This window comes from Aptenodytes patagonicus, chromosome 9 (assembly GCF_965638725.1).
Source record: "Aptenodytes patagonicus chromosome 9, bAptPat1.pri.cur, whole genome shotgun sequence".
NCBI lineage: Eukaryota > Metazoa > Chordata > Aves > Sphenisciformes > Spheniscidae > Aptenodytes > Aptenodytes patagonicus.
The window spans coordinates 430,170-442,277 of NC_134957.1; the positions used below are offsets into that span (position 1 = coordinate 430,170).

General features: G+C 44.6%; 1 protein-coding gene across 3 annotated transcripts in view; it reads right to left on the reverse strand.

The window, feature by feature from the left end:
* MED12 (mediator complex subunit 12) overlaps nt 1–12,108 on the reverse strand; it is a 37,309-nt gene that overhangs the window by 23,149 nt on the left and 2,052 nt on the right. For all 3 annotated transcript variants that reach the window (XM_076346837.1, XM_076346836.1, XM_076346838.1), the window contains exons 4-16: nt 10,672–10,831; nt 9,172–9,347; nt 8,778–8,888; nt 7,966–8,220; nt 5,605–5,751; nt 5,220–5,319; nt 4,637–4,773; nt 3,665–3,796; nt 3,165–3,291; nt 2,293–2,522; nt 1,763–1,843; nt 699–872; nt 277–421 (exon numbers count right to left, since the gene is read on the reverse strand). In XM_076346837.1, coding sequence (XP_076202952.1) covers nt 277–421; nt 699–872; nt 1,763–1,843; nt 2,293–2,522; nt 3,165–3,291; nt 3,665–3,796; nt 4,637–4,773; nt 5,220–5,319; nt 5,605–5,751; nt 7,966–8,220; nt 8,778–8,888; nt 9,172–9,347; nt 10,672–10,831 — 1,975 coding nt within the window. The remainder of the gene's footprint in view (nt 1–276; nt 422–698; nt 873–1,762; nt 1,844–2,292; nt 2,523–3,164; nt 3,292–3,664; nt 3,797–4,636; nt 4,774–5,219; nt 5,320–5,604; nt 5,752–7,965; nt 8,221–8,777; nt 8,889–9,171; nt 9,348–10,671; nt 10,832–12,108) is intronic.

Consider the following 12,108-nt stretch of genomic DNA (forward strand, 5'->3'; position numbering starts at 1 on the left):
GTTTTGGCCAGGGTCTCACTCTGAACCTGGTATGACTTAATCCTCTTCTGAAGAAAAGTTCAATTAAACAGATATTGTCAGCAGGAAACCAATCATCTTACTTGTTGGTTAGTATGTTTGGGAACAGAGCACCATTCCAGACTCTCAGTGACTGATACAGCTTACCAGGCACTGTAGATTATATAAAATCCTTTCATTGTGAGACTCCAGACAAAGGAGCCAGCCAACTGGAAAGACACTCCTACTTCAGAAAGGAGTGGCTCAAGCTCTACTAACCCGTCTCTGCAGTGCTCTTTCTGTTTAAGACTTTTAGAATGTCTTTGGTTATTTTCTTGATTGTATGCCGAGCATCGTCCCGTTGTTTTCCAACCCCAAAAAGAACTACCAACCGTTGGTTACACTCGTGACTGCATGACTCCTCCTAGGGAACCAAAAGAGACAACTGCATTAGCAACTATGATGCTGAATGCTTTAATCGTGTTTCACATCTGGATCTCTTAAAGGAAGAGGAAAGCTTTATCTCAGAAGTTGCTCTGGGAGTAATCAAGGAGACATCTTAAGGAGATCACCTCCTGCAGCAGTGCAGGAAATCATGATTGCTCCTTCCCCACCCACAGCAGTACCGCAGGGAAACACAGCGGCCTCATGACCAGAGCACAAGGCAGCAACAGGGGAGCAGTTATAAGCAGGTCTCATACCTGAGGAATAGGAAAGTGTGTTGCATACTGGATGTGCCGAGGCTGGTCATACAGGGATGCTAGCATTCCTTCCACAGACTTATCCTTCAGCAGAGGCTTTGGTTCCTTTTCAGGATCTGGTTTCTCAGGGGAAGGGCTGGCTTTAGATTCACAATGCATTGGAGGAGAAAACATCTAGGGAGACATAAGACCAAGAAAAGGTAGTTAGGGAACATGGTCATGCAACAGTGAAGATTGCTGAAGGAAGGTACATCTGCTCAGGCCTAAAAAGGAGCAGGTTGGAGAAACATCCAGTTCTTAGGGCAATGACCAAGGCAATGTGCTAAGACACTACTGCCATTTCTGCTTCTGGTCCATGTTGTATATCGAGTTAAAAACAATAGGAAATAAATAACCACGACTTAGGATTTTGGGAACAACCACCTCCACAGAACAAGCGAGGATCCTGGGAAAGCCACGGGAAAGCCACATAGCTGTGCACATCACACCTGCCTAACATGTACCTTGAAAGGCCAGAAATGGCTGGAGGAACGTAGGTACTCAGGGATTTTTCAACCACCACAAGTTATTTTTATTATTAAGTGATTCAAAGCATTCTGCAACCATGAACTATGCCCACAAATATTATGAAGAACTGTAAAACTGAAGAAGTACTGAAGGCCACACAGTATGATGATAGAAGACCTGTGTCTTCTCCCAGGTGACCAAGAAAACCCCTGCCAACAGTAACTGGTCACTCCCAATCTCCTGGTGCTATCACGGTCATCCATTTCCCATCCACTTCCAAGCAGCCCACTTCCTACCCTGGAAGGGCAGTGGCCAGAGCGTAAGAGATCCCAGGAATGACTGGGACTCACTCTACTCTGATGGATCCCAACCTGCACAAACAGGTCATATGAACCTTTTTACAGTGTCAGCTGCCTTACAACCCAGCCACTTCCAGCATACTGGCTCTACAGTAGAGAGGGAGTACTCACACAAAAGCGAGGCACATGCTGTCCCTGGTCCCACTACAACATACTGACCTACTTACCAAGTAGCAGGTAGAAAATGCAGGAACATACCGAAAAGTCTGTCTTCTCCATGTCATCAAACAGCATGCTGGAGTTGTGGTCGATGTCCATGGGCTCAGAAAGACCTGTGTCCTGGGAACAGACAGAGCAGCTTTACGTCTCAGTGATGTACCAGGGAACAAGAGAGTATTTGTTTGCTGTAGCACTAGCACTCAATGTCCATGTTGGACAGTGACAGCAACATACCAACACACCCATGTTGCCTGGCAAGTTGGAGCCTAATACACTGCAAACATCATGGGCAGGCCTCACGCAGCACCTCATGATGTGCTGCTCTGCTCCGGGCAGTGCAAGATTTTCCTATCTACCCCTTTACATTCTGCAGGCCCTTTCCAGCCACTTAGAACGTAGCCTTCTACTTTTGAAACTGAAATGCTAAGGAAATAGGTTGGGGGAAGGAGAAGCATGAGTCACTGGTACATCCTCCAGCAGGTAATAGCAAGGAGGCTGCAAAGCCGTTAAAAACAGGCAAGCACAACACGGGGACATGTACAGGAAGGCCATGGTACTTGTGCTCTCACCTCTAGCTTGATGCCACTGTTTCCCTCTGTCTCCTTCCTGTCGTGCTCCTCAGCAGGGTCATCGAAGGGTGAGGGTGGGCGAGGCCCATGAGAATCCATGGCAAGATCACCCCGGGAGATGAGCGTGCACATGTAGATGTTGTGAGAGAAGACATCATGTCGGATTAGCTCACAGAACAGCAGCACCAGGTTAAAGAACTCCACCTTCTCATTTTCCTTCCCAGGATCAGCTGAAAGGACAGCACAGACAGTCAGGGCTATCAGAGTTCTTCTGCAACACCAGCCACCTAACCTAGGGCTAGAGAAAGTGTTTCCAGAGATCTCAACATAGTAAGTGACTGATACACAGTTCTGAGATTACAGCAGGGACTAAAAGCAGAAAGCCCAGTTTCAACAGGTGGCAATCAAGCAAGTCAAAAGCTCTCCAGTTAGTCTCACAGACCAGAGTCATAGGACTTCAGCCTGGAAGTGCCACTCCTGGGTGTACAAACAGTTGCCTCCATCATTCAGAGTTGTATCTTGTCCCCCTTAATCTGTCTGCAGTACTTCCACTAAGAGACTATTCCAGAGCTTTGTTGCTTACTAGTTAGAAACCTCTCTCTAGTTCTTAGCCTGAATTAATTCCTGATTAGGCTATACTCATTTATTCTTGGCCAACGCTCTGTTAACAGAAGTGCTTCTGCATTATCTTTCCGTCACCTGGCCCTCCAGGCTGCTTTCCCTCCCTCTCCAAGGTATGCTCTGGATTGCAAGGAAGCCAGAGAGAGAATTTAGGTACATCCAATACCTACACACGAGAATAGCACACAAATTCAAAGTTTGCAGGAGAGGGAAAGCTAGAAACTGGGAGACCACAAGTTCTTATTACATACTTAGCATAGGAGCTTGAGTGTCAAGGAACTGCATAAGGACATCCTGAAAGACAGGAGCACTGGCTGCTGAGAGAGAGCCCGAGGAGATGGAGCCCTTCTCATCCACAACTTCAGAGTCCCCACATCTCTGTAGAAACAGAAAAAAGTACCGACCGCTGTCACAGAGGAGAAACTCACTATCCATAAACCCCAAGAAAGAAGTCTTCAAGAGAATTTTCCTATCTTGCACTTATAGAAAAGCCACCACACAGGTTTCTGTAAGCTACTTCACAGTCTCCAAGTATGCCAGTACTTCCGCACTGCAACCACCTGTCTTCAAACGTATTCAAGAAATGGGATTCACACCATCCCACAGGCTCATTTATGACCTACTTTGGGTTATATGGAGCAAACACCATAATTAACAACACCGGTGTTAAGAGGCATTGTGCTGATCAGCCTTTGCCTTTCAGTGTAATAGTTAGATAACCTCTGCTCTCCTTCCAGGAGTAAGGATTTACCTCAGCCTCTATCTCTGCTTGACGCTTCTCCAGGAGTTTGGCAACAACCATAGCCCTGTGGCGTCCAGAGCGCTTATAGCTGACAGCCCACTCACACAACAAGGCCACCACTGCATCATCATCTGGGGAGATCTGTTGAGATATAAGTACTACAGTGAGAACCTGAGCCAAACAGAAGAGGTGAGCAGTCCTAAGACCTCAGGTTGGATATAACAGTGAGTCTACTTCTAGCAGAGCACAGCCTGAAGACTGCTACATTCCCCCCCCTTCCTAACATGGAGGACAGATGTCAAGCTAGGGCCCTCCTGCTTTGTCTCTGCATTGACTCCACTTTGCAACATGAGGTGATCTACAGCCCTTGACATATCTCCAGGCTGGCTTTGCTTCAGAAAATCATCTCTCTTCCAGCAGCACACCTATGGAGTGCTAATTTTAGCACAGAAACACAGCTTCTCGACAGCATTATACGAAGTAGGCAAACTATCGGTCCTGCAGCTCACTTCCAGGAACCAATGTAGTATTAGTTGCACTATGGTCCTACACATCATAAATATGTCACCTCCCAGGCTAAGAGGAACTTGAACTGTGAGCTCCCAGACTTCCAGGAAGCAGCTGCCAGCCCAGAATTTGACAAGGCTAGCATTTACTTCTCTCAGAAACATAATATGTCTTTATCATCAATCTGCTATCCGGACTGATGTCTTCCATCAGGAGACTCTCCTCAGTTAGCTGTGTGGATTCTCTCAAGTTCACATGTATTTGTTAGCATAGACTTTCTAGAGCACAGACCATCTCACTTTAGTACCTCCCTAACTTAAGGCTGCACGAAATCCTTTTCAATGGAGATCGTATCTCTTGGCCAAAGGCCACTACCTAGTCAGCTCTCTGCAGACACAGGACAGTAACCGTGGAATATAAACAAGAACATAGCCACATCCAAGACCAGGACCCAGCAGCCAAGTCCCAAGGCACCTCATGACTGTCTTTGGTTGGACCCAGCCCAAATATCCTGTTATACAAGGAATCCAAAGAGTTGCTGAAGTCAGATCTTTCAAAGCTGTGACTGTCCAGAACTTCTAAAGTGTGCAAGACACGGCCAATAGTGAAACCTAGAAGAGAACAGAGAAGAGAAATACGTATTTGGCAACTGGTACAACAGACTCTGGAGCAAAAGTTTCTGTGAGCTCATTGCTCAGGAGACTGCCTAAGGAGAGCTGTACCAGTCAGGCAAGGGTCCACCTAGCTGAGTGTCCTGACTCTCACAGCAGCCAACAGCAGATGGGGAAAGCATCAGAACATGGCACGTATACAAGAGTATAGTTATCTGGTACACATTTCCAGCTTCCAGTAACAGAAACTCCCCCTACACCTGGGGAAACGGACACATGCAAGATTTTGCACTAGAAAGAAAAAGCCATTTGGTTTTTTTCACTGCTGACAGTAAACACCAACAGCAGCAAATAGGAAAAAAAATCAAAGAAAATAGCCAGACAGGAAATTTCTCAGGGTAACACATGGAACAGGGGGAGAGAAACTTTAACCTACAGCAAGTTACCTGCTGTGGTTTCCTGGCACTTGTCAAATGACCAGCGAACCTCCACAGCCTGGCCACGTTCCTTTATCTGCTGCTCAATTTCACGCAGCTTTGCCCGAACCTAAAAGCAATGGACTTGTGTAAACATACAAAAGGATGCCTTATAAGTCCTGTGTACAAAATTATTAGAAAACAAAGAGCATGACAGTAATTCTACTCAAGGTTAGATATTGCCTGTCTTCCAAGGACATCACTGTCTTGCTTATAGCAGAATGGGAGCAGTTAATTCCTTGGGAGTGAGACAGCACCTCCAGCTCTACTTATCACACAACATGAAAAGAAAATCCTGAAAGAGCTAAGATACAGTCCTGGACCACAAGAGCTCCCTTTTTTGAAGGCTGCTCACCTGCTGTGTAAAGGCTGAATTCCCTCCTGGCATGGGCAAGTTGGATGGGGCTATAGGCAGGTGATCCAATGGAGAGCCGGTCTTTATCCTGCTATCAGTCAATGAGTAATGCCACACAAGGGCACTTGGGCAACACAAAATTATACTCTGCAACAGATAGAAAAGTCAGTATCATTGAGCAAATCAAGGTCAAACCAATTAAGTTAGATTACTTTCTACAGAAATAACCACTTCTTTATCCTACTGCCCATGCATTCATCATCCTGTATACATATTTACTATTTGGGTTTTTTTTGTTCTAAGCTCTGAAAGATTCTTTGGGCTAAAGACCATACTAGAGTAGAAAGGAGTAAACTAGTATTTTTGCTGCACTGAGTTTCTTGCCCTAGGTATGCTTAGGAAGCCAAGACCAGAGTTCCACGTTATCCAAAAGCAGCAACATGTTGCTGCAGAGCTCCCTGCTGCTTCTAAACAGAAGTTATTTTCTACAATTCACACTGTCAATGCACAATCCAACCCTCGTGGTCCAGGAGCAGCATTTACATTAGTGACTTACAGCCCTCATCAAGAGTAAAGTGTGAGAAGAAATATGAGTCAACAGACCCAAACTCATTATACTATATTATTTAATAATTACATGTATGATTATAGGAATGATTATAATAACAATACTATTATATATGCATTTCCATTCTTTTATGATCTTGTACAGACACCCACATAAACACAGACAAAAAAATTCACAGACAAAAACTTCACTGAACGATTCCTAGGATACACCCCTACAGCTTCTGGCTCACAAGGAGCCAGACATTAAGACAGACAACCAAGGCTGTTTTAAACACTTAAACCAAAGAATCCACCATATCTCAATTAACCTTTGCTCAAATGTTCTCATGTACACTGTTGGAAATGTATCTGTTTCCAGCCTGACTTTACCCAGCTCCAACTTCCAACCACTAGATCTTATTCTGCCTTAGCTTTATCTACTATCTGCAGATCAGAAGATCTACAGATCTTCTATCAGAAGAGCTCTTCTGAAACATACTAAAAAAGATCAGACCATCATTAACCAATTTGAACTTTTTAAGCAGGTTATGTTCAAGCCCCAAATCAGCCAAATCTTTGAGGTGTATATGCTCACATATTTTCCCTAAAGCAAGCTTCCCAAAGGATTTTTATATTTAAAAAGACATGTTTTATCACACAGAAACTAGAAAAAAACCCTAAACTTTTTTAACTGAAAGTGACCAAGAAAGACTTCATAGCAATACAAAGGGGTTATTTATAATCCCTGCATTGCTCTCTAGCCCTTGCAGACAGATCCTTACTTCTAGCCAACTGTACTCTAAGAGTTTTCTTTCTATCCTGTTTGAGAGCTGGCTGGCTGCTTCTTGATCCTGTCAGGGCTCCCTGATCTCAAGTTTCTCTGTTGAGCTGCAGGTTGCCAAGCTCTGTGCTCTCTTCCACTCTACCTCCTGCACTCTCTGGAATCTCCTCTGCTTCAATGTGCTCCTTTCCTCCCCTGGAAAGGGCAATCTCCACTCCTTCTGCAGGGACTCACCTGACCTAGTCACCCTCCTCTTGAAGGAGAAAAACACAACCATGAACACACATGCTGAACAGAACTCACCTATCTCCCTCTGACACAAGGACAGCATAGACCGAGTCCCACAGTGACACAACAGCATTTGCCCTTCAAACATCTATCAATAAGGCTTCAGCAACCTTGCCCTTTTACCGCAAGGTGAGGTTTAATCAATTCCAAGTATAAAGATTATGAGATTAGAGTCGTTCCTTTTCATAGCCTGCTGCCAATCCTGAAGAGAGTGGTCTGCCTAAACCATTAAAGTTCTTCCATAAAGAAGTACGGGGGGTTGTTTTTTGTGTGCTGGTTGTTTGGTTTGTTTAGTTTTTTGTTCTGTGGGGGTGTTTTTTTCTGATGAGAGGTTGTTTGTTTTTAAGAGCTCACAAAACTACAGAGCACTCTTTCATTTCTGGCATAATTTCCTTTCCTAGATGACAACCTGTTACTGACATACACAAGATTAAATAACCCTTTCTTTCTCATCCCCTCTTCTGCAAAGCTTTTCCATCCATCTGAGGCACCTGTGAATAGAGCAAAAGGCTCTATTCCAACCCATTTTCCTTATGCAAGTCAGTCAAGGGCACTGCTACAGCACTGACGTCTGGTAAAAAGCTCTGTAACACATCAGCAAAGACCTACCCTTTGACAATCATGGTCTGATATTTCTGTACTCAGGAAGTTGCTGACTCAGACTGTGATGATTTTTCTGTGATGGCATACAATATAAACTGTCCCTGTTGACCCCACTATCACCAACCACTATTCAAACCTACCTGGAGGATGCAGCTGAGCCCATATACCACCGGTCGGTGCTGAGGGCACAGCAGTAAGTCACTGAAAGGGCTGGGAGGAGGATTCCCTGCAGCTGGCTGAGGGGTGGGAGTTGAAGGAAGAGCGTTCCCTGTCTGGGCAGACAGGATGTGGGGTGGGTGCCCGCCAGCACCATCCAGTTGCATAGCAAGCCTGCGGGTGCAGAAGTAGGCCAGACGTCTGGACAGGTATGCAGACTGCACAAACTCTCCAGAGTACTGTAGGGAAGAGGGAGGGGGAAAACGTCTTCATTACAAGCAACGCAAGAGAAACCCTTGACCGTCCCACAGTAGTATACTGTGTGGCACTGCCTTGTAGAGACAGTCCCTTTCTACAGAGAGCTCCTTAGCATCATCGATCACCCACTGGCTACTAAGCATCAGAAAAACCCTTTAAATGCTCTATGGCAATGACTTTATGTATCAAAATGTGCCCACACCCAGCCTTCCCAGGGCTTCAAAAGTCTGCCTAGAATCTGTTGCAACAGAAAGAAAGAAAAGCAGTTTCCATGTAGTGGTGCACGAGTCCAACTATCACAGTTATGACATAGGCAAGGATTACCAAGTCCAGTGCAAGGAAACAGGGTAAAGGAGAAAGAAACAGAAGGGAGCAGAACTAAAAAGGTATCCTTGCATGAGCTAAGAAGGATGCTCAGAGGGACACTCCCTAATGTTCTCGGTGCAAAATAGTTCATCATCCCTCAGGCAATAGGAAGGGGACTGACAGCAGCGGAAGTCAGCACTCTCCTGAAGCAAGCTGGGTACATATTTCTCACCCGCAGCAGCAGGGGTAGGAGCATTTTCAGAAATTCATCTTCTCCTGACCGTATCTTCTCAAAGCACTCGAGGACCCATGTCAGGAATTCATGCCGGTCCAGCATGCCATCCTGCACAGAGATAAAGGCAGAGCAAATGGACAAAAGCTGAAGCAACATCCACTAAGGAAAGGCAGAGCAGCAGCAGCTGTTTGTTTTCTAACAGTGGAAATAACTCTAGAAGTTTGCACAGTTCTGTACTACCCCTGTTCTACTGCTGAGCTCAAAACTGCATCCAGTCCTAATGGTCTATTCACAGAAAGAGAATATTCTGCAGAAATAAATCACTTTGCATCCACTTCCCCTAACCCTTCTCTGCTATGCACCCACCCAGCAGCCCCCTCCAGTCCCTCACCTGGAACATGAACATAGCTAGTTTCTCATTGTAGTCCCACTGCTTCAAAGCTTGTTCCACCTCTTGGGGCATTGGCCCAGACGGTGAACCACAGCCTTGCCCTGGGAGCTGTCTATAGAACTCCGCAATTTTCTGCAGCTGCTCTGACAGGTACTTGGTGATGATCTGTGTCCATTCTGGAGAAGAGGAAACAGATTAGCAACGAGTGCCATGGTAAACAAGCAGGACAGAACCAGGCTGGTGCACAGGTGGAAACCCCAAAAAATTCCTGTCATTTGCAAAGGACAGACAGACAAAGAAAGAAAAGTAAGTGCGACAATATTAGCTTTGCTTGCGGCCTGGGGGTGGTAGGGAGGAAGAGGTATCCACAGAAATAGGGAACAAGGGGAAAAACTTCTGTGTTTGTGGGGCAGGGATACTTTGTACAAGAAAAGTTGGGAACAAAGATTCCTCAACTGCAGTTGTTGAGAATCAGCAGGCGGAGAGAAGAGGCTTTCCAGCAGGGAGCAGTGTTAGGCCAGCCTGGTTTAGCATCCTCAATAATCTGACAGACAGCAAAAACACTGGAAACACTTCAACTCTGAACGTGTTCTTAATCTCTTTCAGATATCAGTGTAAAGCCATGATCAACAATTTTTTTAAAATAATTGTTTTTACTAAAACGTACCTGTATAAGAGAGAAACTCAATACATGAAGTGACAGCGTGATTACACTCCTCTGCAACAATGCACGTGGCAAAACCCGAGGCAAAAATATGCAAGAACGTGAAACAAACAACACTTACAGGGTCAGCAGTAGGACAGACACCCAAAGGAACAGTAAAGTAAATGGAATAAATATATCTAACAAACCAATCAACCTCCAGAAACAGAGCTAAGAACCTGTGTAATTTTTATACCAAAGATAAACAAGAAGGGGAAAAAAAAAAAATCCATGGACTTCAGCTGCTAATGCTGCTTTTCAAAGGAGTGTGGTCAGGTTCTGTAGTCACAGCCATACAAACCAGAAAACAGCCAGGGGAGCTCTCCTAGACCACAGTAATGTGGAGCGGGCCAGGATGCAAAGGATGTTAGCTATGGGATCCAGTAAAGCTTCATGAAAATGGAAACACAAACAGGGAATAACATACCGGAATTCTCTGGGAAACTTACTCACTTGAGAAGAGGCTAATCAGTCATTGCTAAATTATAATGTTTACAGTCTTTGTAGGGTAAGAAAAAAAACAGGTTATACAGTAGAGGAGCACAGTAAAACTTAACAGGGAGAAAGAAGAGGTAGGCTCTCAGGAAATATTTGTGGTTGCTAAGACTTACTTTTCAACAGTGTACTCTCACAGGTGGGCCCTGTTGTTTTAGACAGTTATGCACATCAGAGCACTAGGACTTATCAGCAGGAAACAAGTTTATATGGATTTCCAGGCTACCTCTTACTATTCAAGAGCAGGCTGAGAAGGAAACATCTGGGATGGACAAAACCAGTGCTCCACACAAAGTGCTTACCAATGAAGGGATCAATGACATGACGCTTTTTCACCTTGGTTTCTGTGATGGCAGCATAATAGGCACAAGTCATTTTGATGAGCCAGGCTGCTCTCATTACTGGAACAGTGTATTTCGCCAAATAACCAAAGACCTCTTCCTTCTTGCTAAAGATAGGCACCTGTAACAGAATTGAGAAGGAGAATTGCAACCAAGGACTTAGATGGGAACTATTCCAAAGCAACTACACACGCTGTAGGCGCTGCAAGCTGTGAAAAAGGCAAAAAGGGAGAAGGTATTGTGTTGCTCTGCATCTCAAAAAACCTACTGCAAGAATTCACCTCTAGTCAGAAAGCAACAGTACCAGAGCTGCATTTCAGTATAAACAGAAACAAAACAAATTGAAAGAAGACAGAAAACACAGTTATATCACTGTAAATCCATGCCCTGAATCCTGCAAACAGCTTTGAGGATACCCTCCAGAGAGGATATAAACTACTGCAAAAGGTACAGACTAAGGACTGAAGATAGGACTCTTCATTTTGTAAACAAAACAGAGTGGTTACCCAAGTCTTGTAATATCAAGCCAACAGAAGACTGTGAGAAATGTGGACTTGAGTACCATAGTAGGAAGAAATTCATTAATCCAAGATTCAAAATTCACGATGCAACATGGGAGGATACCAGTGAAATCAGACTGCAGATCTATAAACCAGGAAGCAGTAACACATCGGAGGAAAAAGTCCAGCTGTGGGGCTCATTTCCACAGGATACTATGGAGAGCAAAAGTACGCGTGTGTTCACAGAGGAATGAGACAAATTCACAGAGAACAGGTCCATTTGGTAGGTATCTCAAAGTCCCTGAACTACCAACGGTTCAATTGCTTACTTGCTATGTTTCTTACATTCTTCCCAATTATTCTCTGATGCCTCAAAGACACAGACTACTTGGCTGCCGACAGTGACTTCTTTCATGTCTAAGTCCATGAAAACTGATGCAGGAAACTGGGGAAGGCCTTGAAACGTTCAAGCTTTCACAATGACCTCAGGAAACTGACAGCCAACATGCAAAGAAGGACACAAGGACTAAGTTTATTATTTAGACAGATTCTGGGAAAATCTGATTATTTTCCCCCAAGACTGACTCAGAACACCAAGGACCAGACAAACTCCAGCTTCTAAACTATGTGCTCTGCTACCATTTCGCAACTGGGAGTTATGTTTTTCCACAATACATACTAGATTCCTGAGTTCCTTGTTTATAGGCTCACCCTCATAGAGAGTTAGCTCCCCCTGCTATCAGGCCTGGTAAAATGGCAGAGTAAGATCCTTCTTTCTTCTTTCATACTCTACAGAATTCAGTGCTACCAGGGAAATATCTAGCCCTAGATATGAAATGCTCTAGCCTGGCTGAGACCAAGCTATAATATACATACTCTTCTCAGCTTAAAACCAGAA